Genomic DNA, 24,785 nt, shown 5'->3' on the forward strand with positions numbered 1-24,785 from the left:
ACAAGTTGCAACTGACAGTCATATTGTAGTATCTACTAAACTGGAGACTGTCAACACAGCAGGAGCAATTGCTTTCAAAAGGCAGCTAATGAGACTACTCCAGAACCCAACTTCCCTGTCATGGCACAGCTTCTAGCACTTGTAGGTTTTGACAATTCTGTTGACTTGATTCTTTTGTAAAGTTGCAAATAACCTATCCTGAAATGTGTAAGTATTGTAAGTTTCCATATCAGTAAGATTGCAGCCTGCACCTACAGTGCCACAGCAATGGCAGGTAAGAATAAAGGCTTGATCATCCAGTTTAACATTGCATCTAATGCAGCACAGCTTCACTGTTAAATACAACCAAGCTTCAAAGGAGGTGCCTGAAAAGAGCTCCATGAAGAATTTGGTGTGGGTTCATGAAGCTGTAATAAAACTTCATTAAAGGTTGCCCAATACAACTTTTTGCATTGCTCCGTTAAGCCATGGGCTCCCTTCACCAGTAGTTTCTCTTACTGAAGTGAGGCTGATGTAAAATGCTAATTTGACTCTGAATTAAGAGAAGTGCATGTTTTCCTGAATGATCAACAATCTACCCTTCAGTACTTCTTCCTGGGCAGCAAATTTAACATACCTGGTTGAGACTGAAGTTTAACTCAGTACAAAAAATTAAAGTCCATGCACAGAGTTGAAGCAAAGTTGAGAAATATGAACTGGGTCTTAAGTGCAAAGAAATTGATCAACTTCCTGTTTCAGACTTCGAGGGAACTGAGGAGCCAGTTAAACCACTAAATTCAAGTGAACACTGAGACCAGCTACTTGACTATTTAATTGATGATCTACAGAGCAAGGGAGAAAATCTAAAATCTTCAGTGAAATATGCAGTTTATTCAGTAGCATGGACTGGGCCATTGTAAGAAACGGCTAATCCTCTTTGGGGAGGAGATCCTGCATGTGACTCAGCAGATTTTTGGCCACCTCCGAAAGATAACTTGCTTAGATGTAGAAGCTTTTGAGGTTTCCATTGCAGTTTAATCCTCACCTTCAAAGAGAGGTCTGATGATAGTGAAGAAAATGCATTACAATTGCCCTTCATTCAAGAGACAAGATTGTTTCCCCAATTCAGCCTATGAAATGTCTCCTTAGCTAGACAGGCTCATCCACCACAACTGTCCCAAATATATTTAAAGCTTTGTGCCTTCTTTAAAGTTATAGATTGAAACTTCCTGATTATGATTTCTGATATGGCTACAGTTAAAAAAGTTAACTTTCTATGGTTCAGGTCAATGATCCTGAACTTTCACAAGAATGGAAACATTTACCTTAATTGGTCCTGGATGCTCTGCCGTATGACACATTGAAAACCAGGACAAATATGAAACCATTCCTCACTCATGTCAATGGTGGCCTCAGTATGGAAAATGCATAAGGAAATACCCTGAATAATGCATGCCAAAATATTCAAGGCACATATAATTGCTTGCAAGAACCAGTTTGAATTTATAACCCAGAATTGCTCCATTATTTCATTCTATTTTGAAAATACTGGCCCTACGTACAAGCCTGTGTAAAAACAGTTTATAATGGAAGTGTCAGACCCTTCATTATAGCGATATTTGAGTGGCCACTATCAGTGGAGTCATGTTGATAAGAGTGATGCATTTGCATCCTTAGCATTTTCTTCCATCGAGTTAACAGGCAATACCACAGTGCATCATCCTAATCAGCTGGTACACAGGTTCATCTGAGGTTGTAGTCAGCCACCCAGGAGTTCTGCTACAGGGGCTGTTTCAGATCACTGCAGCAAACAAACACACTGAAAAAACTAAACAAGTGATTGGCTTCAACATCCATCTCCACTAGTCCTGGGGGGCTGGAAGCGGTCAGTTTGTAGGAAAAACCTATATCAGGTGTGACAAAGTTCCTCCTCTACCTTGGTGGGTCCTGCGCTTATTGGCGGATTTTTTCACCTCAGTGATCGTCCCCTCTTGCGGAACCCACAGCTTGGGTCAGCTCCTCCTTTGTCTGATCAGGAGTTGGGAGATTTGGGGGGAACCCGGGCCCGCCCTCTACTCCGGGTTCCAGCCCAGGGCCCTGTGGATTGCAGCTGTCTATAGTGCCTCCTGTAACAGCTGCATGACAGCTACAACTCCCTGGGCTACTTCCCCATGGCCTCCTCCAAACACCTTCTTTATCCTCACCACAGGACCTTCCTCCTGGTGTCTGATAATGCTTGTCCTCCTCAATCCTCCAGCAGTACACTCTCTCACTCTCAGCTCCTTGCCTTCTTGCTCCCAGCTCCTCACACACGCTCCTTCTCCTCTGGCTCCTCCCTGCCTGACTGGAGTGAGCTCCTTTTTAAACCCAGGTGCCCTGATTAGCCTGCCTTGATTGGCTGCAGGTGTTCTAATTCAAGTAGCTATCTCTACTGCCTTCTAGAAAGATCTTAATTGGCTCCAGGTGCCTTGATTAACCTGGAGCAACTGCCATTTGGTTACCAGGGTACTAGGGATTTGTTTAGCCTGGGGCTAACATACCTGTTTCTCAGTACTTTACTGAGGCCATCTGGCCTTGCCCCATCACACAGGTTACTACTACATTTATTATATCTTATTTTAAAACCACAGTTAAATAGAGCAACACAATAAGGTTTGCAGCTATTTTATTTACAAGTATACATTTAACACAAAGAAACACAGATATCCAAGCCTAGTTAAGAGTAGTGTAACAATATGCATCATTTTGATGATTATTCTAACCAAACAGACTACACTGAAAAATTAATGCCAGTAAAATTCTTGGTCATAATATTAAGAAATACAATATAAACTGAAAATATGATTGCTTAAAATTTGAAAATGGAAGTGAAGCCATTTACCCAGAAGTCAGAGTTTAACATAATCTGAGGGGAAAGGCTCCAACCATGTATCTTTCAGGTTAAACAGAAGAAAAATGAAGCATAGTTTATCCTTAAAGATAACGGGCAGTTTGCTTCTTCAGGTAGAATGTATTCCCAGTGTTCAGGTTTTGCAGTGGAATTACATTACTGAGCATGACGACTTTCCTTGTGAAGCTGCCCCGTCAATCTTTTCTGCCTCCAAAATTATCCTCCTAAAAACGTCAACAGCAGTCTGCAAAGAGAGGAGTGTGATTAGCATGAAGGCTGCAGTTACCACTTACTGAGAGACATACAACTTGGTACAGTTTTGCTGGCTACTCTAATAGACAAATGCATGCTCTAGATATCGAGTCAGGTCCCAAACAAATATGGCAGGATTCGGGCAAGTAGGAAATGTAGGCGTAATTGAAATATTACCACAAGAAACTTTGGAAAATGGGTATAACCCAGTATACATGCTTACATGGGGAAACTTAAAATATTCTGCAGAGAACAAGCTTTAACTGAATTGTCAAAAAAACAAACAAAAAGCTAATTACTATAATTCTGCTTTGTACTGTAGCCATTTTGAATAGTAAGTGCTCATTGACAATATTATATATTCTGCCTCTCCAAAAGACAATACACAAGTATAAATTAAATCACATACTCCAAGCAATACTATTACAATTCAGACTAGAAAAGACATTATCGCTGTAAAGCAGCAAGTAATTTAACATCAAAAGGAGAGGCAAAAATTGGAGGAAGGCAATTCCAATTGAAATTAAAAAACCAGTTCAGTAGAGGGTTGGTTTTAAGTGTCTTGGGTCCTTTCGTCATGCATAGTTAACGTTCCTACATTATACTGCTCGTTTACATTTTATTGTATGACTACCATCAGACACTGCCTAATTTACCAGAGATGAGGTGTCCTGTTCAGCTCTACCAGAATGGGGCAATGAGATTTGACATCTGCTGCAGGAAAATGCTCCAGCAATAACAGAAGGAAGTTGAATTTCAAGATGAAGTATCTAATTTTAACCAAAATCCTTTTGAAGAGATTTAATGTGAGCAGATAAACTGTAAATATTCCGACAGGGTCAGGGCTTGCATTATACATGAAACCTCAAACTGCAAAACAGCGAGCATTAACATATGTTAGCTGCATGTAGCCATATGTTATAAGCTTGCCACTTCCTTACACAGTTGAGGAAAAAATCCAACACCCCTGGGAAAAAACACACACACACTTCACATCCCTTCAGCAGCTAAGAGTAACTGCTATTCTCTGAGCAGGAGTCTTCTTTCCAGTTATTGATTCCACTTAGAACTCCTTGCTGGACCCTCCCCTAGGTAGAGTGAACAAGATTAGGATACAGTAATCACCAGATAATGTTTTTCCAATCTACTTGATGCTATTCTCTCAGATTAGTTAGGAATCCCCTTGATAGTCTCTCCCTCATCTACTCACCCTATCATGTCCTCTATGCTTTGGACTCACCTTCCAGATGTGGGGAGGACCCATATTGTTATTCTACTGTATGCGATCCTCACCTAGACAGTAATTTGGTGGGCAGAATGGATCTGTGCAAGGACACAAAGGAGTGGCACCTTTACTTGGGTCAGAACTAGGTAGGTGCTTAAGTCCTCATCTGTGAATTACAACCTGCCGGGCTAGGAAGCGGAACAACTGAATCTGACATTCCTCTTCAATGTAAGTAGGAGCCCGATTCATTAGAGAGTTTAGGTTTCAACAGATTTGACAGAAGTGATAGACTGAACATTTGACTAGTTTACAAGGTTTTCATGAAAGCATGAAAAGTTAAGATGCAGAAACATCAAGCCTCTTTAAAAGTGTCCCCCAGAGGTTACTCTTCACTTCAAAAATTCTATTAAATGAAGCGCCAGTGTACTTATATGGACTGAGAAACACTTTGAATAAAGGGGTTTATGTCATGACACATTCAGGTTGACGGATTATTGAATACTAGCCCACCCTTTACAAAAGTTAATATGCAAAAAAGGAGCATTCCACTGCACCTCCTTGTGGGATTCAGTTTGTACGGGTAGACTGCAGATTGTAGACAGATTACTGTGTTTCTGTATATTTTACAGCAGTCACTTGATTAAATATTCCTTTCTACATTATTACCCTAAAGCCAACAGTGATGCTCAAGTTCTCATTTTTATTTTGGGTTTGAGGATAGCATTGATCAAGTTAAAGACAGACACTGGTATTCTAAGGGACGTTTGGTCAAAAAGCTCCCTGGGTATCAATTTTAGTCTATCCAAGCATCATTACTATAATTTCATGAGCACCAAGTTCAGTTTGTATTGAAAAGAAATGATATTCCATGTTATATGGAAGCAAATGTATGAGAACTGGAAGAAGCTGGTACAAGAGACTATAATTGGTTTAAAATAAATATGCTGAAAAGCTCTGTGCGCTGTGTGTTCTGACCTGGCAGTTATTTCTCCAGTAAGGTACAATTTTTAGTTGGCTCACGTCCAAATAAATTCCACTGGACTCAAATGGCCCCACAATCTTAAAGTAATTATAGTAAGATCATAGCAGGCTGAATTCTATGTATAGCCTCTCTCATATTTAACACCACGTGTTCTGTACCGTCTCAGGAACCATTAAAATACTATTCATCAATACAATTTTCCAAGCAATCCAAAGCCAAACTGACATAAGTGGCTGATTAGTCAAATTGCACAATACACTTCCTGTGCAAGTTAGATTTTAGCAGAGTTCTGGACAGGATTACAGATCCCATCAACTACTTTCTGCTGACAAATTTTCCTTGGGTGACAACTCAAAGGAAAAATCTAGTCTGACCTACAATACACTTAACATTGTTATGTAAACAGCTGACATTTTATTTTGGCTCTAGTAGACACTATTCTCTACATTCCTGACTGGAAACAGCTATTTTAAAAAAAAGAGCACTTAATCTTGTCTCATTTGACAGAATGTGTTATTTTTCAGAGAGACTGATCATCTGGGCCACTCACCAAGATGCAGGTGGCCAGTGAATACATTTCACAGAAAAGATGGGATATTTTTAACAAGTTTTAGTTACATACATTCTTTATGGATCTACAAAGAAAGATCAAGAATACATTGTCAAGCTGGTAAATCTTCTCAGCAAAACAAGGTCATGAGACGACAGACACGTGCCACTGTTGCATGAACAATACAGTCTTCATTGGGAACCACTTCCCTACCTCACAGGGGTAATGCGATGCTGTTCAACGCAATTCGGAGGTCTACACTACAAACTTTTGTCAAGGGCTGGATAAGCTGTACTGGCAAGAGCACAGTTTGGCTAGCATAAACTGTGTCTACACTACAAGCACTTGCCAGCATAGTATACGGATATGGCTGTACCACCGAAGCGCTCCTACGTATAGATCTGGCCTTTGATAGTTTGATGACTGATGGCTGATCAGAGTTCGGTAATTCTGATCACCGCCATTTGACCATGTTGGCTTGTTTCTAGATTTCAGTTTAGTTTTTTCAAATTGAGGACAGGACAGCAAATGGCAGTAGTTCGCAGTAAATCCAAACGGAGTATAATCAAATCTGAAAAGGGTATTTCCACCTGATCTTACATAAAGTGCTAGGTTTTAAGTCTATTTGATCTTCCTTTGCTACTAATACACTTGGTCATGAAACAATTACATGGCCTAATTATAGAAACTGAAAACTACTGAGAACACCATAAAAGCATAGCTACTTGAACTCATGTTCTGCACTTCAGTTTGTGTGAAATGTTTTGCTTGGCTCCACAATTTGAGTGCTTTGAGTAGGCTTGGCATAAATATAAATATAATTTCAGATTTTTAAGCACTCTTATTTTTATCAATTTAAGTTTTCACAGTTGCATGAAATTATGGGAGGGCCTGTCTATTTAGTGACAATAAATATTGTGATTCAAAAAGTTAGTTTTAATGATTATAAAACTAATGGTCATCACCACATGTCAAAATATACAAAGTAAATATTCTTAAATCAAACCAAGTTCCCAAGCAGCATTTTTTATTTTTTGCCTATTTGTATGTTTTGATCATCAGTGGGAGGGAGGGGGAGAGAGTTGAAATAGCTTGTTAATGGTCCTAAAATATCTACCACACAAGAGTTTACTAGACACCTCTTGGGTGGTTCCATTAAACACACCAATTTGCCTTTCCCTGGCACAGTAAGATCAGGCAATGCACTCAGTGTGCAGATCTGACCTTTGTGCCACAAAAAAATTGTCATCCTCAAGGAGTTGTACAGGATGCCTCACAGCCAAGGAGCATGAACTAGATTCATTTGTGGCTTTGCCCCATAAGCTCCTGATGTGTTTTGGTACAAGAGGAGGAAAGAAAGCCCTAGAATGTGATGGGGAACAGACGATAAGGGAATGCAGCTGGACTTCAGACACAACATAACATCTGTTACATTGTATTTCAAGCTTGGTGTTTAGCTCCAGGGGCAGACTTCTTCAGGTTCTTGTGCAGTCACCACCCTAGAAGCACGCTGACTGCAGTTGGCAATAGGAGATGGATTTCAGAGTTCTCCGATTCTAGCTCCTAGCAAGAGGAAAGTGCAGAGATCAGGTGGATGTGGACTCAAGGAGCCACCTCCAAGCTCGCCATCATGGAAACCAGTACCTATAAGCAATCCTAGATTTGACTATCTGCAGTTACAGCAGTGAATTACATCTTCAGATCCTTTTTCTGCCCACTGCTAAATACACCAGTTGAGATGGAGACAAAAACTGCAGTTTGTGATCCAGCTATGGTTCTCCAGAAAGAAGAAGTCTACAGCCACAACAGTTTCCTTTGCCTGGTGTTCTATCAAAGGTTGCTGCAAGCTTGGTCAGTGTTCTTGATGTTGTTCCTGGTGGCCCAAATGGGAGAGCTCTGCATTGATTGTAATAACCTCAGCACTGCAAAATACTGAGTAGCTGATGTGAGGGCCACGTTGGGATGTGATGATCTAAGCCAGTGATTCTCAAACTGTGGGTCACAATCCTGTTTTAATGAGGTTGCCAGGGCTGGCATTAGATTTGCTGGGGCCTGGTGCTGAAGCCAGAAGTCCAAGCCCCACCGCCCAGGACTGAGGCCAAAGCCTGAGGGCTTCAGCGCTCAGGTTACAGCCCCCACCCAGGGTGGAAGCTCTCAAGCTTTGGCTTCACATACCTCCAGGGGCTGCGGGTCAGGCTTCAGCTTTGCCCCCACCCCCCATCCAGGGTGAAGCAGCTCAGGCTTCTGTCCCCTTTCCTGGGATTGTGTAGTAATTTCTGTTGTCAGAAGGAAGAACTTCAACTCCAGATTTATAGAATCTGGGTAGTCCTATTTAAGCAAGAAGCTAGCTTTCCTGAAAGCAGGAGGATAAAGAGAGGGTGGAGCATAGTCATAGTCCAGTCCCAATAGTCAGGGTGCTGATATTATCATGGCCAGAAGACAGCAGCTGGGATATTTATGAATCTAACCAGAAGGCAAGTGCTCAGGGACTTCCTGCTCCTAAAGGACGCTCCCTTTGTTCACTCAAGACAGCAACCACCACCCGGAGAACAAGAAGTCTTGCTCCAAAGCTAGAGGAAGCTTCTGCCCTCTAAACTGGAGGAGGCTTTAAAGTCATAGAAGACAATCTTGGCTCCTCAGAAAGGGGTCCCTATTCCAGAGGTTCCTTAGTGCCAGTGTGAGATCTTGCTGAAGAGGAGGAAGCATCTCCAGAACCAGTAGGATGTTCCTGTCTGTGGTTCCTGTTGAAAGGGATGCTTTCCTGTCCTGCTCCCTGCCTGATCTCTTTAGTTAAGGGGAGTCTTGGATGGATGCAGCCCTTTCTTCCTGACGAGTGCAAGTCACAAGATCCCTGGCAGCTGCTTACAGTACCAAGGGTGGCTGTTCCAGCTTTGGCCTTTGGAGTACCTGAGCCCCTTGGTATGCTAGACTGTAATTCTCTGGCTGTAGACAGAGGCAACCACACAATGTTGGTGTGTCTAAGCAAGATTTGTGGAATCTGATACTTCTCTGCTCAGTCTTCACTGGCTGGCAAAGGTACTGATTTCCCCGCTTCTTGAAAACTATTGGATTTACCAAGCATATTCTATAGAACAAGTGACCTCACTGAGATGATTGTGTACTTTCTCCATCCAATGGAAAGGCGCTATACTCAAGTATCTGGACTGGCAGAGGATCAGAAGAAATCATTTACTCCTGATGTTTAAGAACCTGCATTACATTATGCCAATACCAATGATTTAAAAAACCACAAGAACAAGTAAGTCTCCAGTTAAAGTTACTAGGTCATCCTTGATATAAATCTTGTCCAGCAACCTTTATATCAGTAGCAATATTTTTTGTACCAACTTAAGTATTAGGTACTCACTGCAGTTTGGAAGCACAGATTAAAAACAGAATTTTTGCAGGATTCATAAAGAAATTGGGAGGCTCGTGGAGAAGTTCATACATTTCTGACGTACAATTACTGTTCCTCCCCACAGTATTTCATACCCTTTGAAGCAGAGTCTAATCTGCACAGGTTTGCTACATATTTCAGATGACAGCGTATCATCTAATAGTTCTGATGTCCAGGCATCACACAGTACACACTTTTTATTATGGAAATATAACAAATCCCATGCCAGTCAGTTACCAAGACAGGCAATTCCCTGGGGCGCCACAACAAAGATAGCATCACAAAGCTAAATTGCTTAGGTTTACTTGGTCTTGTTTCAATGCAGGGGGCTGGACTTGAACTCTCAATGCCCTTTTCAGCTTCAGTATTTCACAGAAATGTAGAACATATTCAAGGGGTAAATGAGGAAGCTATTACACCAACAAGGATTAGTGTTAGGTTCGAATGAAATTAGATCTGCTAGTTTTGTCACCATATAGAAATAACAGTGGAAGCACTGCAAATGTTACCTGCTTATATTTGGTCAGATTGTGGCCATCCATCCATTAACACAACGCACATCACTACAAGATTTATGATTTATTTATGATTATGAGGCAGGAAAACATTACTCCTATTTCAGAGGGAATAGCACAATGGCAAAGTCTGGAAAAGAACCCAAATCTAAGGGCTGACTAGTGCCCTACCCACAATGCTATCCTTTCATCCTTGTAGAGGTATGTTCCTGCTAAGGATTCAGCAATTAATTCTCTATTTTTGAAGGTACAGATACAGATCAAGTCATTACCACTTCAACTTAAGGTGAGAGTTGACACAATCTATTTCTTTCCATTTTAGCACCAGAACCACACACATATATAATTAAGTTACACCTTTAGTCCCATATTTCTCCTTTCAGCAACCTGACTTCATCTACAATTCTCAGTGAATTATATGGACAAGCTTGCACACATGGACATCATTGCAAGCAATCATTTCACTTTGTTGCCAATACACAGCTATACAGCATATTTTAGTTTTCTTCTCATAGTGATGAGGTACATGTGGAGACATTTAAATATCTTTTGATACCGAATCCCACTATTTAAACTGCAGCGTATCAAAGTGGATGTTAATTGGTTACCTGATTTTCTTTAGCAGAGGATTCCAAGAAAGCTGCATTCCAGGATTCTGCTAAAGCTTTCCCTTCTTCATAGCTAATCACCCTAATCAAATAGAAGACAATATAAATTATAACAGCAAAGAAAATGTATGATGGCTTGTGGAGAAGTTAGAGCATTTGCCGTGCAACTGCAATTACTTCCCTGCAGCACTTCTATGAAGTATTAAACTGCATCACATGCAGTATAAACATCTCAAAGTAAAATTTGGGTCTTGCAATACTTACTTTCCAGTTTTACTATATTTTATAATACCTCCATTTTATGTAGTGCTTTAAAGTTATTGTCACAACATTCCTATGAAGTAAACATGCAACTACTCCATTTTGTAGATGAAAGAGAGGTTAAGTGACTTGCCCCAAAGTGAGAGTCAGGATTAGAATTCAGTAGTTCCTGGCTCTCAGTTCCATCTTCAAGTCCACAGTACCTTAGTTATGATAACTTAGTTTAATTTAGAATTAGGTTAGCTTATGCTAACTTTTTAGCTATGGGAAATTATGTACCTATAATTTAGTTCCCAAGATTAAAATTTCATTGAAATTGTTACATGTGATGTTGCAGCAGAGAACAGTTATGGTATCTTAAATTTTTCAGAAAAATATTGTATTTCTAGTACATACCGTTCCATATGCAGGTCTTTTTTGTTTCCAACCAGCATAATGGGTATTCTGTGAAAAAAGTGAACCACTTTTAGAACAGCTGTTACAGTATATTGAACAAAGTACTAGTAATATACCTGCAATGAAATGAGATGAAAGTGTTACTACTTACTGGACTTTTCCCACCATATCCAATAACTTGCCATGGATAACTTTAATCACTTCAAAACTGCAAAATAAAGGGATGAAATCACACATCCACTCTGATGTTTAGCCTTAATACCCAATACACAAGCAATTAATTCCACCTGTAGACTGTCTGAGTTTTAGCTTTATTCTCACCTTTAGATGTAAAACAACTGAGATGCTGTAAATGCGTTACTGATTCCTATACAAAAGAGGCAAATTGGGCTAGAACTCCATAGAACACTATACCATCTAGCAATATTCTTACATAGGCCAAGATAATCCTGCCTAATATACTTGGTTTCCCTTTTGATAAAGGGCACTGCAAGTGTATGAATCAAGACGGGGAAAGTCATGCTTTAAGCATTATTTGGATGTCTGATGCATCTGCTTGGACTGTAGGTACACTTCAGGCAGAATGTGTAATAAGATTTAGCTGCACAAATGTAGGAAGTCTGGGTAAGAAGGTTATGTTAGAAGTACAGCGTCAAAAAACAAGCACTAAGAGGGAAGGTTCAATAGAATTACTAAGGATGTATTGCTTTGCTGAAATTCATAGTACTTTCCATTTTAAATTGGGACAATATTCAATTTCAAAATTAAAGTAGAATCAGAATTTATGCACTTGAAAATGAAGAAAAAGCCTAAACTGTGACTCTCCAAGTCAAGAGAAGCACAAACTGAGCTGTTAGGTGGTATGAGAAACATTGCTTGTTCAGATACTACAATTATGGGTGCTAATACAAAGTCTGTACATGAAGACTTGAGTGACTAAGGCCACGTCTAGACTATGTGCCGTATCGGCGCGTTAAAATTGATTGCTCGGGGATCGATATATCGCGTCTAGATTAGACGCGATATATCGATCCCCAAGCGCACTTATATCGATTCCGGAACTCCACCAACCCCAACGGAGTTCCGGAATCGACATGGCGAGCCGCGGACATCGATCCCGCGCGGTGAGGATGGGTGAGTAAATCGATTTTAGATATTCGACTTCAGCTACATTATTCACGTAGCTGAAATTGTGTATCTAAAAATCGATTTTACCCCGTAGTGTAGACCAGCCCTAAGGCCAGAAGCAATACTGTGAGGTGCCAGGAAGCCTCCAACCCAGCTAATTTAATGGGTATTGGATATTTAGTACCATGCAGAATAAGCATGTTGTAAACAAATGAAGCCAGTGATGTGCAATGGCAACCATTTTATTAGATTTGGAGTAACTGAGCTATTAGAGAGTTTGACAGACAACTTTGATTATAACAGTGATACCATGTATCAACCTGGACTGGACACAAATATTGCAATTAAAAGTTTGTAGGGTAGATAAGGTAGGTTCTGACTTTCAAAACTTTATTGCCATAAGTACTGTGCTCATTTACGTGGCAGTTTAATCAGAGGTCAAATTCCAAGGGCCTGATTCTTCAAGCACAGATTTGCATTGAATACGGGCCACAAAGAGAGATGCCTTGAAAACCTCCTTGTACAAGACTGGTCTAATTTGCGTGAGGAAACCAGCTAGGTATCAAACTAGTCAAGAATCAGGGTCCACAAAAGTAGCCTAAAGCCATCTTTGCCTCTTTTGTCCAACAGCTGACCACAGGCATATTATAGGTCAGCCTGACTGTAGAATCTGGCCCACAGTTAGGTATGCACCCTCCTGCCTAAACCAGTAAGGACTAAAGCCAGCCTGTGGACACTTGGGAAGGAGATTGTAAGAGCCAATGAAAATACAAACAGAAATACACAGAGACAGTGAACTCTAATGATTGTTATAATGGACCAAACAATTGCCAATAAACCGAAAACAGAAATGGGGACGGAGTGTCAATGGACAAGGTGGCATTACACTGATGTTTCATATCACTTCATCTTTACTACCTTATGAATGGATTTCCTACATTAGCAAGTTTTAAATTAAAAAAGACAAGGTAACTGTAGGGCTACAGTTCATTCTCTGCAGGCTGACAGTAACTGAGGATTCATTAAGGAGGTATAAACTGGTTTATAATGCATGTTATTGCTCACTAGAAGAAAGACAATCCAAGGAAGCAAGGACCACCAGCAAAAAATGATACATGATACAAAGTAATGGAACCTACTTTTACTTAAATTCTTAATTTGTATCACAATCAGAATGAGAAACCTTCAATAACCTTGTGAGGAAATTTAAGACTAGGTTAGAGAAACAGGGCGTTGTTTGCTTCTTCAGGAGCGTTTTTATGAATTCCCATTTGACAAACACTGCACTCGAGTCACTCAATATAGAAGAATGGATTTTCCAAAAGGATCTACAACAAAAGCGTGGAAAGAAACAAGTACCCTATCATATCAGTACTCAAATGTTCAGTTCCTATGTCAATAGATAGCCAGTGACCTAGCTATATGAACCAAGAGCAACACTGGCAAACTTGTGTCAGACTGGAGTAGCAACCAACAAGCAAGCAGAAGACAAATCAAAGCCTCTTTGGCTTTCCAGAGTACTTAGGCAATAGGGGTGCCGTGTTACATGATATGTTCTGTCCTGCATCCAGAGTCTCTAAGCAGAAGAACAGGATATGACACCTTACACTTCAAGTAGATTTCTACTTTAAGAGCCAAGCAGTAAATAAAAAGCCATTTAAAAAAAAAACTAGAAAAGAACTTGCAGGTATAGACCCAGGGCAGTCTGAATACATTTTGCAGTTCTTTGCTAAGCTTACACTAGAATTTGACTCTTCCACAGTAGCATCTCAACAGTTGTCAGACAGGACAAACTTCTATTTTTCCCTTGACTGCTTGACTTTGCAACACTATATAATTGAGAATTGGAGCCAGAGTTAAAAAGAATTAAATCCTCCAGTTATTACTAATCAGGTATAGGGCAATCAGTGGAAGCTTCCAGGTCATCAATGTGCCCCAACTCTGGTTGAAAAGTAGTAACTCTAACAGCAAAGATTCAGCCCCTGTTGCTATTCTGTCCATGTCTCTGGGTGAAACTACAAATAAGGGAACTTTAGATCTTCAGTACACTGTTGCAGATGCAGGCAATTGTCGCTTTGAAGTGGACGGAGATTGAGACCACCAACTCATTTTACTTAGGACCACGCTACTAGCTAAGCCCAGATCTGAACTAGTGACCAAGAAGATGGGAGACTCCATGTCCCATAAATCCCTAGCCAGAGTGCCTCCCCCAGACGGAGAGAATGCTATCACCAAGTTGGTGTTGTTACAGAATTTGTACATGGGGGTACTTTATAATTATTTCGCATTGTCTTAAGACTCAATTCTTACCTTCATCACCTGTTACTGTGAAAGATCCTGTAAACAGCGACAGATGCAGCTGTCTAAAACTTATGCTTCCTTTAACACTATCCCTCAATATTACAGAATGTTAATTTGTTTCATTAGGTAGATCTGACAAAGCTACTCTGCGTATACTTTATGTATTAACATAAATGAGCAACCATAAGAGCATTTGAGCAGCCCAGAAGTGTTCAGATTAGGACAAACATACTAGACACTCCAGAACCTGTCAAGCATGAAAGAAAAAACAATTGCTTGCGAAGTGTCCCTATGTGCTGAAGAGGAAGAGAGGTCGCTCAGGACCTTCTGTTTAAAAACAAAAAACACAACACTTGAAGGTTCTTAGATTTTACCTATTTAGTAGCTTACGTAAGGAAGCTACTATTTTTACATTGCTAACTCTTCCTCTTCTACTGATATGCAGATGCTGTACAACGTAACTTTAAGAAATCCTGCTGCTAAAACCCACCAAATTTATAGAAATAAAACAACATAGGGGTCCAAAAAAGGAAGGGGATTAATAGAATATGGTGCCAATAACTGTACAAAAACCTAAGAGGTTAGTGTGCTTCTTACCAGTAAAGAGATTACCTAGAAGAAAGCCAGGCCCTCAAGCCAGAAAGGATCTTAATTCAAACTCTGAAATCTGAATAGCTATTCTGAGAAACTATTTTACAGTAAGACGTTCTTCAATACTGCAAATAAAAAAAGCAGCCTACAAGCCACATTCATATACACTGTCTATTGCCTGGAAGCTCATAGCAATGAACAGGCAATTTCTACCAGTCAGCTGGACAAGTGGGCAAGGCAGAAAAAACTCACAAAGAAGAATCAGCTCTATTTGAGTGCAAGGCTACAGCTACCCTACAGAGCTTACAGCAGCCCAGATATACCAATGCAGCTGCATCACTGTAGCACTGCTAATGCAGACACTTTAAGCAGACAGGAGAGCGCTCTCCCATTGGCTTACTTATTTCAGCCCCTGCGAGCGGCAGTAACTATGTCAGCAGGCGCAGCTCTTCCACTGATGTCATGCTGTCAACTCTGGCGTTTATGTTGGTGTAATTTACATTGCTGGCAGAGTGGGGGGGAGGGGGGGAATGGGAGATTTATTCACCCCAGTGAGTAACATAAGCTATGCCAAAATAAGCTGTAGTGTAGACACAGCCTAAGTTTATACGGCTAAGAGGAAAGAGAAACAATATGGTTCTTATGTTCACATGGATTTCTGACCCAAAGAGAAAAAAGGCAGAAAACATGTAATGCCATTACTATTCTAGGTCATGTTACATTTTATTTATGCCTCTTTTACTCACATACCACAATGAGGAACACTAGGAATACTTAAGTTTGATCATCTTTTTACTCAAAGTTCATAACCAATACACTTGAATATGGATTCTATCTTTACTTGCCCCCAACCACTGCAGTTTGCAAGCTGCTTAGGTACAGTAAAGATCAAATGCTTTTGTGAGGAGAACTGTTATTCCCATTTTACTGATGGGAAATGGAGGCAGGTATTAAAGAATTTGAGGGCATAAAGGGAGTCTGTGGCAGAGCCAGGGCTTGAAGCCACATAAATCTCAGATCAGTAGCTTACTCATAAGAATACATACACAGAAGAACTCTATTACCTTTTTATTGATGTGACTGAATACACGAGAATGTAGCCATTAATGTCTATGGAGTATGTCTGAGGAAATATGGAGTATTCATCCTGTGGAAGGAAAACGGTATTTTTAAAAATGGTTATTGCCACAAGAGTCAGAATCTTAGTGACAGCAGATTACCAGCAGTGTTATACACTGACTGTATTTACAAGACATGAATTGCAAGACTACCATTTGTAAAGATTTAAAACAATGCCAATACAGGTGAATCAGACTCCATAGCAGGCATAGTGGAGGCTGCCTGTTCCTTAAGGATTACATAGGATGCCCAGAAAAAGTCAAGCAAGCTAGGGGCAAGAAGCTGTAGATTCTCCCCCCACACAATATATGCTAAACAAAACACAAAGAATTTCAAAATTTTTCCACAAAATGAAATCAAGAAGATTGTTTCAGGTCAAAATGTGTTGTTTCAATTTTGACATTTTCTTATAGTGTAAAATAAAATTCAAGATAAATCATTAATATCAAAACTTTTTTTTTTTTTTTTTTTTTTTTTTTTTTTGGAGTAGAATGTGTCAGAATGGAATGCTTTGATATCAAAATGCTTAGTTTCATGTATGTTCCCTACCCCCCCAGTCAACATTTCTAAAAAAATAGAAGTAGTCTTGGAAAATTTGACCACCTGTAAATTCTATATAGATGATGTTCTGATGCTAGATTTAAAAAGTTTAATTTAAGACCACTTCTTCATCTTGTCAGTCAATCCAATTGCTCAAACTGTTCACTTTCACATGTCACCAGCCTATATAACACAGGGGGACCTTCCTCCTCCTTTCCTAATGAGCGAGTGGGAAAGGACCCTTATCTAGTCCTCCCCCACCTTCACAACTTTCTAGCATGGTGAAGTTAGACAGAAAATTGTCTTTGCTTGTGCTTCATATTCAGCTCTAATGTGCGGCAAAGCCCCAACACTGCTCAGATATCAGATAAATGTGCAGCTTGGTTACTGACTGTAAAGTAAATGACTTGGATCACTTTTATAGCATGTGCAAGAAACAGATGGTGGATGTGCAAACTAAGCATTAGACTGTACTTGACATTCCACAGGATTTCTATCAATTGGAATAGCTTTGGTAACAATTATCACCACCTGTCCCCGAACCTCTAGTACAGGGGTAGGCAACCCATGGCACACGTGCCGAAGGTGGCACACAAGCTGATTTTCAGTGGCACTCACACTGCCCAGGTCCTGGTCTGGGGGGCTCTGCATTTTATTTAATTTTGAATGAAGCTTCTTAAACATTTTAAAAACCTTATTTACTTTACATACAATAGTTTAGTTATATATTATAGACTTATAGAAAGAGACCTTCTAAAAAATGTTAAAATATATTACTGGCACCCGAAACCTTCAATTAGAGTGAATAAATGAAGACTTGGCACACCACTTCTGAAAGGTTGCCAACCCCTGCTCTAGTACCTCTTAACCAAGGCTCTTGTTTTCACAGTACTCCCATCAACCCATCACTTCACTCTTCTAGCTTTACAGGTTTCAGTATCAAATCCTGTGTTGTACGGAGATAGTTGTTATCTCAAATCTTTCTAATTCACACTTTCACAACTGTCTGCTTGGCTGTTATTTGCTTGTTAGAGATGCTTTTTGGAATGTGAAGTCCATTAATGGCTATTAGCCAGGATGGGTAAGGAATGGTGTCCATAGCCTCTGTTTGTCAGAGTGAAGATGGACGGCAGGAGAGAGATCACTCGATCATGACTTGTTAGGTTCACTCTCTCTGGGGCACCTGGCATTGGCCACTGCTGGCAGACAGGAAACTGGGCTGGATGGACCTTTGATCTGACTTAGTATGGCCATTCTATGTTGGAATTATACAGTTAACATTTAAGAATGTTATGTTGCCAACTAACATAATGTGGCCCAGTAATTACAGATTCACATAAATCACTTTACACCTAAAGTAGTTATTCCTATAATCTTTGCTACATCATATGTATCCATTTAAGCAGTCCCATGGTCTATTGGGCAAGTAAACAAAACTGAGCAAAGCTTGTTCTAATGCATTTACAGTGCTTTTCGACATCTACTCACAAGATCTCTCCCCTCTAATCCACTGAAGCCAACAAAGAAAATAAAGACAATCCATGGGAAAGAAAGATTTAAAAATAACCACTGATGAGACAGTACTATTTTAGTTAAGAATTAGTTTCAGCTGTGTGATACTGAAATTGAACCTCAACCTTGAGAATGAACTCTGTTTAAGGTTGTGTTGGCTGGGGAATTGGTTGTTACGGTATTCTTTTTAGACTGAATTAATGTTCTTGTGAAAGCGGGTTCTGATTTCTGCAAACATTACAATTTGCAAGAGAAGGAAAGGTAGTTACCCAGCTCCTGACACAAATGACCAAAAATCATGTTTGGTCCACTAGCCTGCATTATACAGTTCAACACCACTCCAGAAGACAGCAAGGTGTGGGGAAGTGCCATTTGGCCAGCATAGCATATGAGAAACTCAAAAATATTAGCACCAAAAGAAAGTTACTCAACCTGTACAGTAACTGTGGTTCTTTGAGATGTGACTTCCTATGGGTGCTACACTCTAGGTGCACTAACACTCCCAGCACCTTTGATTGGAGATTTCTCATAGCAGTCTCTGTTCAGCCCTCATGTGCATGTTAGGCAGTCTCATGCCCTCAGCTGTTATGTAGTACTGTGCGGGAGACCTGCTCTCAGTTCCTTCTCTACCGCAAAGTCCCATGACAGAGAACTCTGAAGCAGAGAGGAAGGACAGGTAGAGGAGCATTCACAGGGACACATCTTAAAGAACCACAGTTACTGCTCAGAGCGAGTAACTATTTCTTCTTCCAGTAGCGTCCCTATTAGGGCTCTACTCAAGGTGACTACCAAGTACTGCCTCTAAGGTGGAGGGAGTTTCGGAGTCAAGTCCAGTAGAAAGGAAAGCACAGCTGATCCAAACACAGTATCAGAGGCAGAGTCATGAGTTACTGCATAGCATTTGGTGAATGTATACATAGAATCATGAGTCAAGGCTGGAAGAGACCTTGAGAAGTCTTTTAGTCCAGTCCCTCCATTCAGCAGGACTAAGTATTATCTAGATCAGTGGTTCATTACCTCTTTACCATTGTGGGCCACATATGCAGCTCTCCATGAGTTATGTGGGCTGCATCCACACAATATACAAGCCTGTAAGGCCCTCAGGGTGTCACATGGGCTGCAGTTGTGTGCTGATTGGGCCACAAGCAGCTCATGGGTTGAGAACCACTGATCTAGACCATTCTTGATACGTATTCATCACTGGAGATTTTTAAGAGCAGGACAGACAGAAATTCTACAACATCCCTAGGCAACTTATTCTAGTGCTTAACCACTCTGACAGTTCGAAAGTTTTTGCTAATGTTCAACCTAAACCTCCTTTGCTGCAATTTAAGCCCATTGCTTCTTACTCTATCCTCAGAGGTTAAGAACAATTATTTTCCCTCCTCCTTGTAACAACCTTTTATGTACTTGAAAACTTATGTCCCCTCTCAGTCTTCCCTTTTCTAGACAAAACAAACCCAATTTTTTCCAATCTTCCCTCATGTGTAATGTTTTCTAAACCTTTCATCATTTTTGTTGCTCTTTTCTGGACTTTCTCCAATTTGTCCACCTCTTTCCTGAAATGTGTCACTGAGAACGGGACAGAATACTCCAGTTGAGACCTAATCAGCACGGAATAGGGCAAAAGAATTACTTCTCCTGTCTGTTATACAACTCCTGCTAACATATCCCAGAATGATGTTTGCTTTTTTTTTTGCAACAGCGTTACATTCTTGACTCATTTAGTTTCTGGTCCACTATGACCCCTGTGATGTTAGGAGTATAATATCTCATTGAAATGTGACAGGGCCAGAAAGAGTTAATTAACTCACCTCACCGACTGGACTGACCTGACCCATGGGTGAACCTTAAGAACTGGTTAGGAAGATATGTAAATGAATAGAGCTTTGAAATGCAAGTCTGCATTGTTAGAGGTAGAAGAGTAGATGTTTGCTCAGGTCTTGGGATGCCAGCAAACAAGTCTTGTCTATTGCTATAGATTTAATTCAAAGATCAAAAAAGGAATATTAGCATTTAAGATGATACTTGAGTGAAATAGTATTATTGTCTATGTGTCTCTTTGAAGGTTGTGGTAACCTGTATCTGAACTGTTTAATGGATAAATTACTCTGTGCTAATTGCCAAGATGTTTGGGAGAAGGAGTTAAGCCTATTGTTTTCTCAGGCCGAAAAGCTGCTAGAAATGTATAAGAAGCCTGAGATACGATCCTTCATCTCAGATCTGCTTTGGGTTTCAAGAGGGGGAAACCTTAAGCCACAAGGATTGAGATCCCCAGTCACTGACTGGAGCCACCCTGAATATGGAAATTGGACTATAACCTATGGACTATTTCTAAAAGGACGTTTAGCAACTACAAGTTCACCTCTGCTGTGCATCTGAACCTCAAGAATTGAATTCAAGTTGTCTGTATATTGCTATTTTAACCAACACTCTCTCTCTCTTCTTTTTTAATAAATTTTAGCTTCGTTAATAAGAATTGGCTATAGCATGTATTTTGGGTAATATCTAAGTTATAATTGGACCTGGGTGTGTGGCTGATCCTTTGGGATTGGAAGAACCTTTTCTTTTATATGATGAGATAAGATTTTCAGGAATTATCATCATATGTTTGACAGGTATGTCTGGACGGAGGCCTGAGGCTGGGCACTTTAAGGGAACTGCGTGGTTTAAACTTCTAAGTAACCAGTGAGGTACTATAGAATTTGTTTTGTGCTGGTTGGTAAATCTAAGTGTTGGAATAACCCTCAGTGTTTGGGATTTGTCTGCCCTGTTTTGTTTGCAGTTCACCCTGATTGAGTGACCTCAGCTGGCTCCCACGGGCTGTACTGTCACAACCCCCAGATCCCTTTCTGCAGTACTCCTTCCTAGGCAGTCGTTTCCCATTTTGTATGTGTGCAACTGATTGTTCCTTCCTAAGTGGAGCACTTTGCATTTGTCCTTATTGATTTTCATCCTATTTACTTCAGACCATTTCTTCAGTTTGTCCAGATCATTTTTTATTTTAATCCTACCCTCCAAAGCACTTGCAAATACGCTCAGCTTGGTACTATCTGGAAATTTTGTAAGTGTACTCTTTGCCATTATCTAAATCATAGATGATAATATTGAACAGAACCAGACCCAGAACTGATCCCTGCAGGACCCCACTTGATATACTCTTTCAGCTGTACTATGAACCTGATAACTATTCTCTGGGAACAGTTTTCCCAACCAGTTATGCACCCAACTTTAGTAGCTCTATCTAGGTTGTATTCCCCTAGCTTGTTTATGAATATAGATGCCAAGTAGTGGCTTTACAGATTTCAATAATCAGCACATTTTTGAGGAAGGCCGTAGAAGTGGCAATAAACCCTTGTAGAATGGATGCTTATAACCAAAAGTGGCTGAATGTTGCAAGACCGGTAACAAGAGTTAATGCAGCCTGATAGCCACTTGGAAAATCTCTGGTGAGAAACTGCTGACCCTTTTGACCTATTTGCTAGTAAACAATTAACTTGTGAGTGTCTCTAATGGTCTTTGTTCTGTCTAGATAGAAGGCCAGAGCTCTCCTGACATCCGGGATGTGCAACAGTGCATCCTGGAGATGTAAATTTGCTTTGGGGTGGAAGCCAGGCATGCGAGTGGTATGATTGAGATGCAACTCAAAAGAAACCTTTAGGTCAGAATTTTTTGGGGGGGCCGCATGACCTTATCCTTAAAACACACTGGGGGAAGGCACATGACATCTGGGCCTCTATTCTCAATGTGTCGCGCTGATATAAAGGCTATCAGGAACACTGTTTTCACTGACAAATGGAGCAGTGAACAGGTAGCCAAAGGTTCAAAGGGCAGTCCTGTGAGGCATTTGAGGACCAGATTAAAGGTCCCATATTGGAGTAGGATATTGGATTGGTGGTTTCCCAGTCCTCTAAGGAATCTCACTGTGGTCAGATAGGCAAAGTTAGAACAAACCTTTATTAGGGGTGGAAAGCCATGATGGTTGCCAGGTGGACCTGTATAGAGCTCAGTCAACAGACCCGAGGTTGTCAGAGTTCGGGCACATTCCAGTACATCTGGAAGTGACATGGTCATTGGTGGAACCTGTCTACAGTCACACCATCTGACAAATTGTGTCCATTTTTTAGACTGTGGATAATGAGTAGATTGTTTCTTGCTGTGTATTAGTACTCTTTATGTCTTTGAGCAGGCTGTGAGTCAACTAATGCTCTAAATGTTTCATCCCAATTTCATGATGCTTCATCTTCCTGCCCTCCTGGGAGAGATCAGGAGCAGCATGGAGAGTAATCTGATAGCAAAACAGCTGTATCAGGTAAGGAAACCACATTTCCCTGGGCCAGGTTGGAACAACTAGAATGACTCTGGTTTTATCTTTATTTTGAGCATAGCTTTGGCTATCAAGGGAGTTAGTAGAAATGCATACAGTAGGGTTGATGACCACTGAAGGTGAAAAGCAATCCCTCAAGGAATGGTGACTCAGTCCACCCCATGAGTCAAAGTGGGTGCATTTCTTGTTTGACTCTGTGGCAAACAAGTCTGAGGGGTGCCCCATTGATGGAATATGTGGTGTAATATGTTGGGGTCTATTTCCCACTCGTGGTCCTGGAAGAAGTGTCTGCTGAGTGCATCTGCAGTCACATTCTGAATCCCTGGGAAATAGGTCCCACCTTCATTTTGGTTATGCATAGCCTATGGCAGTTGGTTCTTGGAGTCTGCAATAATAGGTTCTATCATATTAGCCCTTCTGTATTAAATGACCGCAGACAAGAACGCTAACAGGCATTACTAGCACATTACATTAAAAGACATTACATTTTACCATGACTCAATCGACGTAACCTTACTTGTATTTTGTTTGATGTAGCCAAATTCACTTCCTAAACACTAGTTTATTAAAAAAAAAAAAAAAAAAAAGGCCACCACAAGACAACCCACTACAGTACACATTGCTTTAGCAATGGTTAATAGCCTCTATTAACCCCAAACATCTGAACACATTTCTACTAATTTTGGGGGACTAAACTACTTGACAGAATCACACTGGAAGTTAAATTCAATTACTGCTAAATTAGCAAATACTAGTTTAGTAAGTGAACTGTAAAGGCCTTCAGACCCCCTTTATTCAAATATATCAATTGTGGTGTTTTGCTCAACACAGGACAATACCAACTTAATCCCACAGGAGTCGCAGTAACACATGTTGCCTTCACTTTGAAGGTATGGTTCAGAAAACAAAGATCACTTACTTGGCCAGCTGTGTCTACTAGCTGAAGATGATATTCTTGCCCATTTACTGTGATCAGTTTTGTAAAAGCTAGAGGAAACAAGAGAAATGCACTTCAGAATTAAAACTGAATAGCTTTATGCTCAAGGTCTACTGAGATCAGACCAGAAATTAGTGGTGAGAACTCTAGTGGAACAATCTGAAGTTTAAGTTTTTAAAGCAGGAGTGAAAGACTAAATTGGGGTGCTCTGTATACAGTTAGTATATTGCATACACTGAACATTAATGTTAACTAATAGTTTAAAAACTTCTGAAAATTGAAATTCCACACACTGGATGCAGAATTTCTCATAAGTGTTATTTCTTTACATTTAAAGCACTTTAAGACTGTAGACTTTTCAAATAGATAAAAACGAGTGGTCAAGTTGTAGACCTAACTGGATTTTCACATTAAGAGTTACCTGAACTCAAGTCAACGTTAAAGTTCATTAAGATTTAACATGGGTATTTGGTTTCAAAACCATTCTCTAAATCCAGGTTTCCTCATCTGAATACCCACGATAAAACAAAACACCAAGAACTTTTTAGCATGATGGAATTAAAAATAGCTATTTATTGTGAACAAACTGCACACAGGACCACTGAAATTCTGACTTGAGGCTGTCACACCACTAGTTTTAACTTGCTGCATTTATTGCAGCACATTCAGTTCCTAATCAGGAAGTACATTCAGTACTATTAGAGGAAATCAAAACACTATTTATCTTACTATATTTCAAGAAATGCCAATGCACATAAGCAGAGGATTATCTGGAAGCCACAACTCAATTTTTTTTTTGCTTTTGTGAGTGTATATTAGAATAATAATGTTATATTAAGTGTAATATAAGCTAGTTGCCTCCAGTATTTTACTACCACATTCATGCTGAGAACATAAGGAGCCAATTTCAAAGCTTTTTGTTTTGGCCCAGGTGGTTAGTCTTCGTACTTTCCAAAAGTACACCCTAGCTTTAAAAACACTCTTGATATGCCTCTAGGGTTATTAAAATGTTATGGACTGAAATTTTGACTTAGGTCCTCTAATGTTTAAAACAGCAAAGATTTTCTGAAAGGATGAAAGTCACAAACAAACATCACCTTAACATTAACTATTTTAGTGCTGAATGCTTTAGCAAGAACATTAAGCTAATGTGCTAATCATACATTTCCTGACTTGCCTCCCAGTGGACAAATGTTTTGGCAGTCCAAAACTTCTAGCTCCCCCGTTGACAATATCCACAATGCAGTCTCTCCCTCTGCCAATATAAAGTTTTGC

General features: G+C 40.1%; 1 protein-coding gene across 2 annotated transcripts in view; it reads right to left on the minus strand.

Annotated features, from left to right (window-relative positions):
* Positions 1–2,627: 2,627 nt before the first annotated feature.
* The window catches only part of RHEB (Ras homolog, mTORC1 binding), a 52,544-nt gene continuing 30,386 nt past the window's right edge, over positions 2,628–24,785 (minus strand). The window contains exons 3-8 of one of the 2 annotated variants that reach the window (XM_032778634.2): positions 23,493–23,560; positions 16,140–16,222; positions 11,207–11,263; positions 11,056–11,103; positions 10,399–10,480; positions 2,628–3,113 (exon numbers count right to left, since the gene is read on the minus strand). In XM_032778634.2, the coding sequence (XP_032634525.1) occupies positions 3,021–3,113; positions 10,399–10,480; positions 11,056–11,103; positions 11,207–11,263; positions 16,140–16,222; positions 23,493–23,560 (431 nt within the window). In that variant the 3' untranslated portion in view covers positions 2,628–3,020. The remainder of the gene's footprint in view (positions 3,114–10,398; positions 10,481–11,055; positions 11,104–11,206; positions 11,264–16,139; positions 16,223–23,492; positions 23,561–24,785) is intronic. The other variant, XM_032778643.2, reaches the window with a different exon arrangement.

The sequence above is a fragment of the Chelonoidis abingdonii genome, chromosome 2, assembly GCF_003597395.2.
Source record: "Chelonoidis abingdonii isolate Lonesome George chromosome 2, CheloAbing_2.0, whole genome shotgun sequence".
In the NCBI taxonomy this organism is placed as follows: Eukaryota; Metazoa; Chordata; order Testudines; family Testudinidae; genus Chelonoidis; species Chelonoidis abingdonii.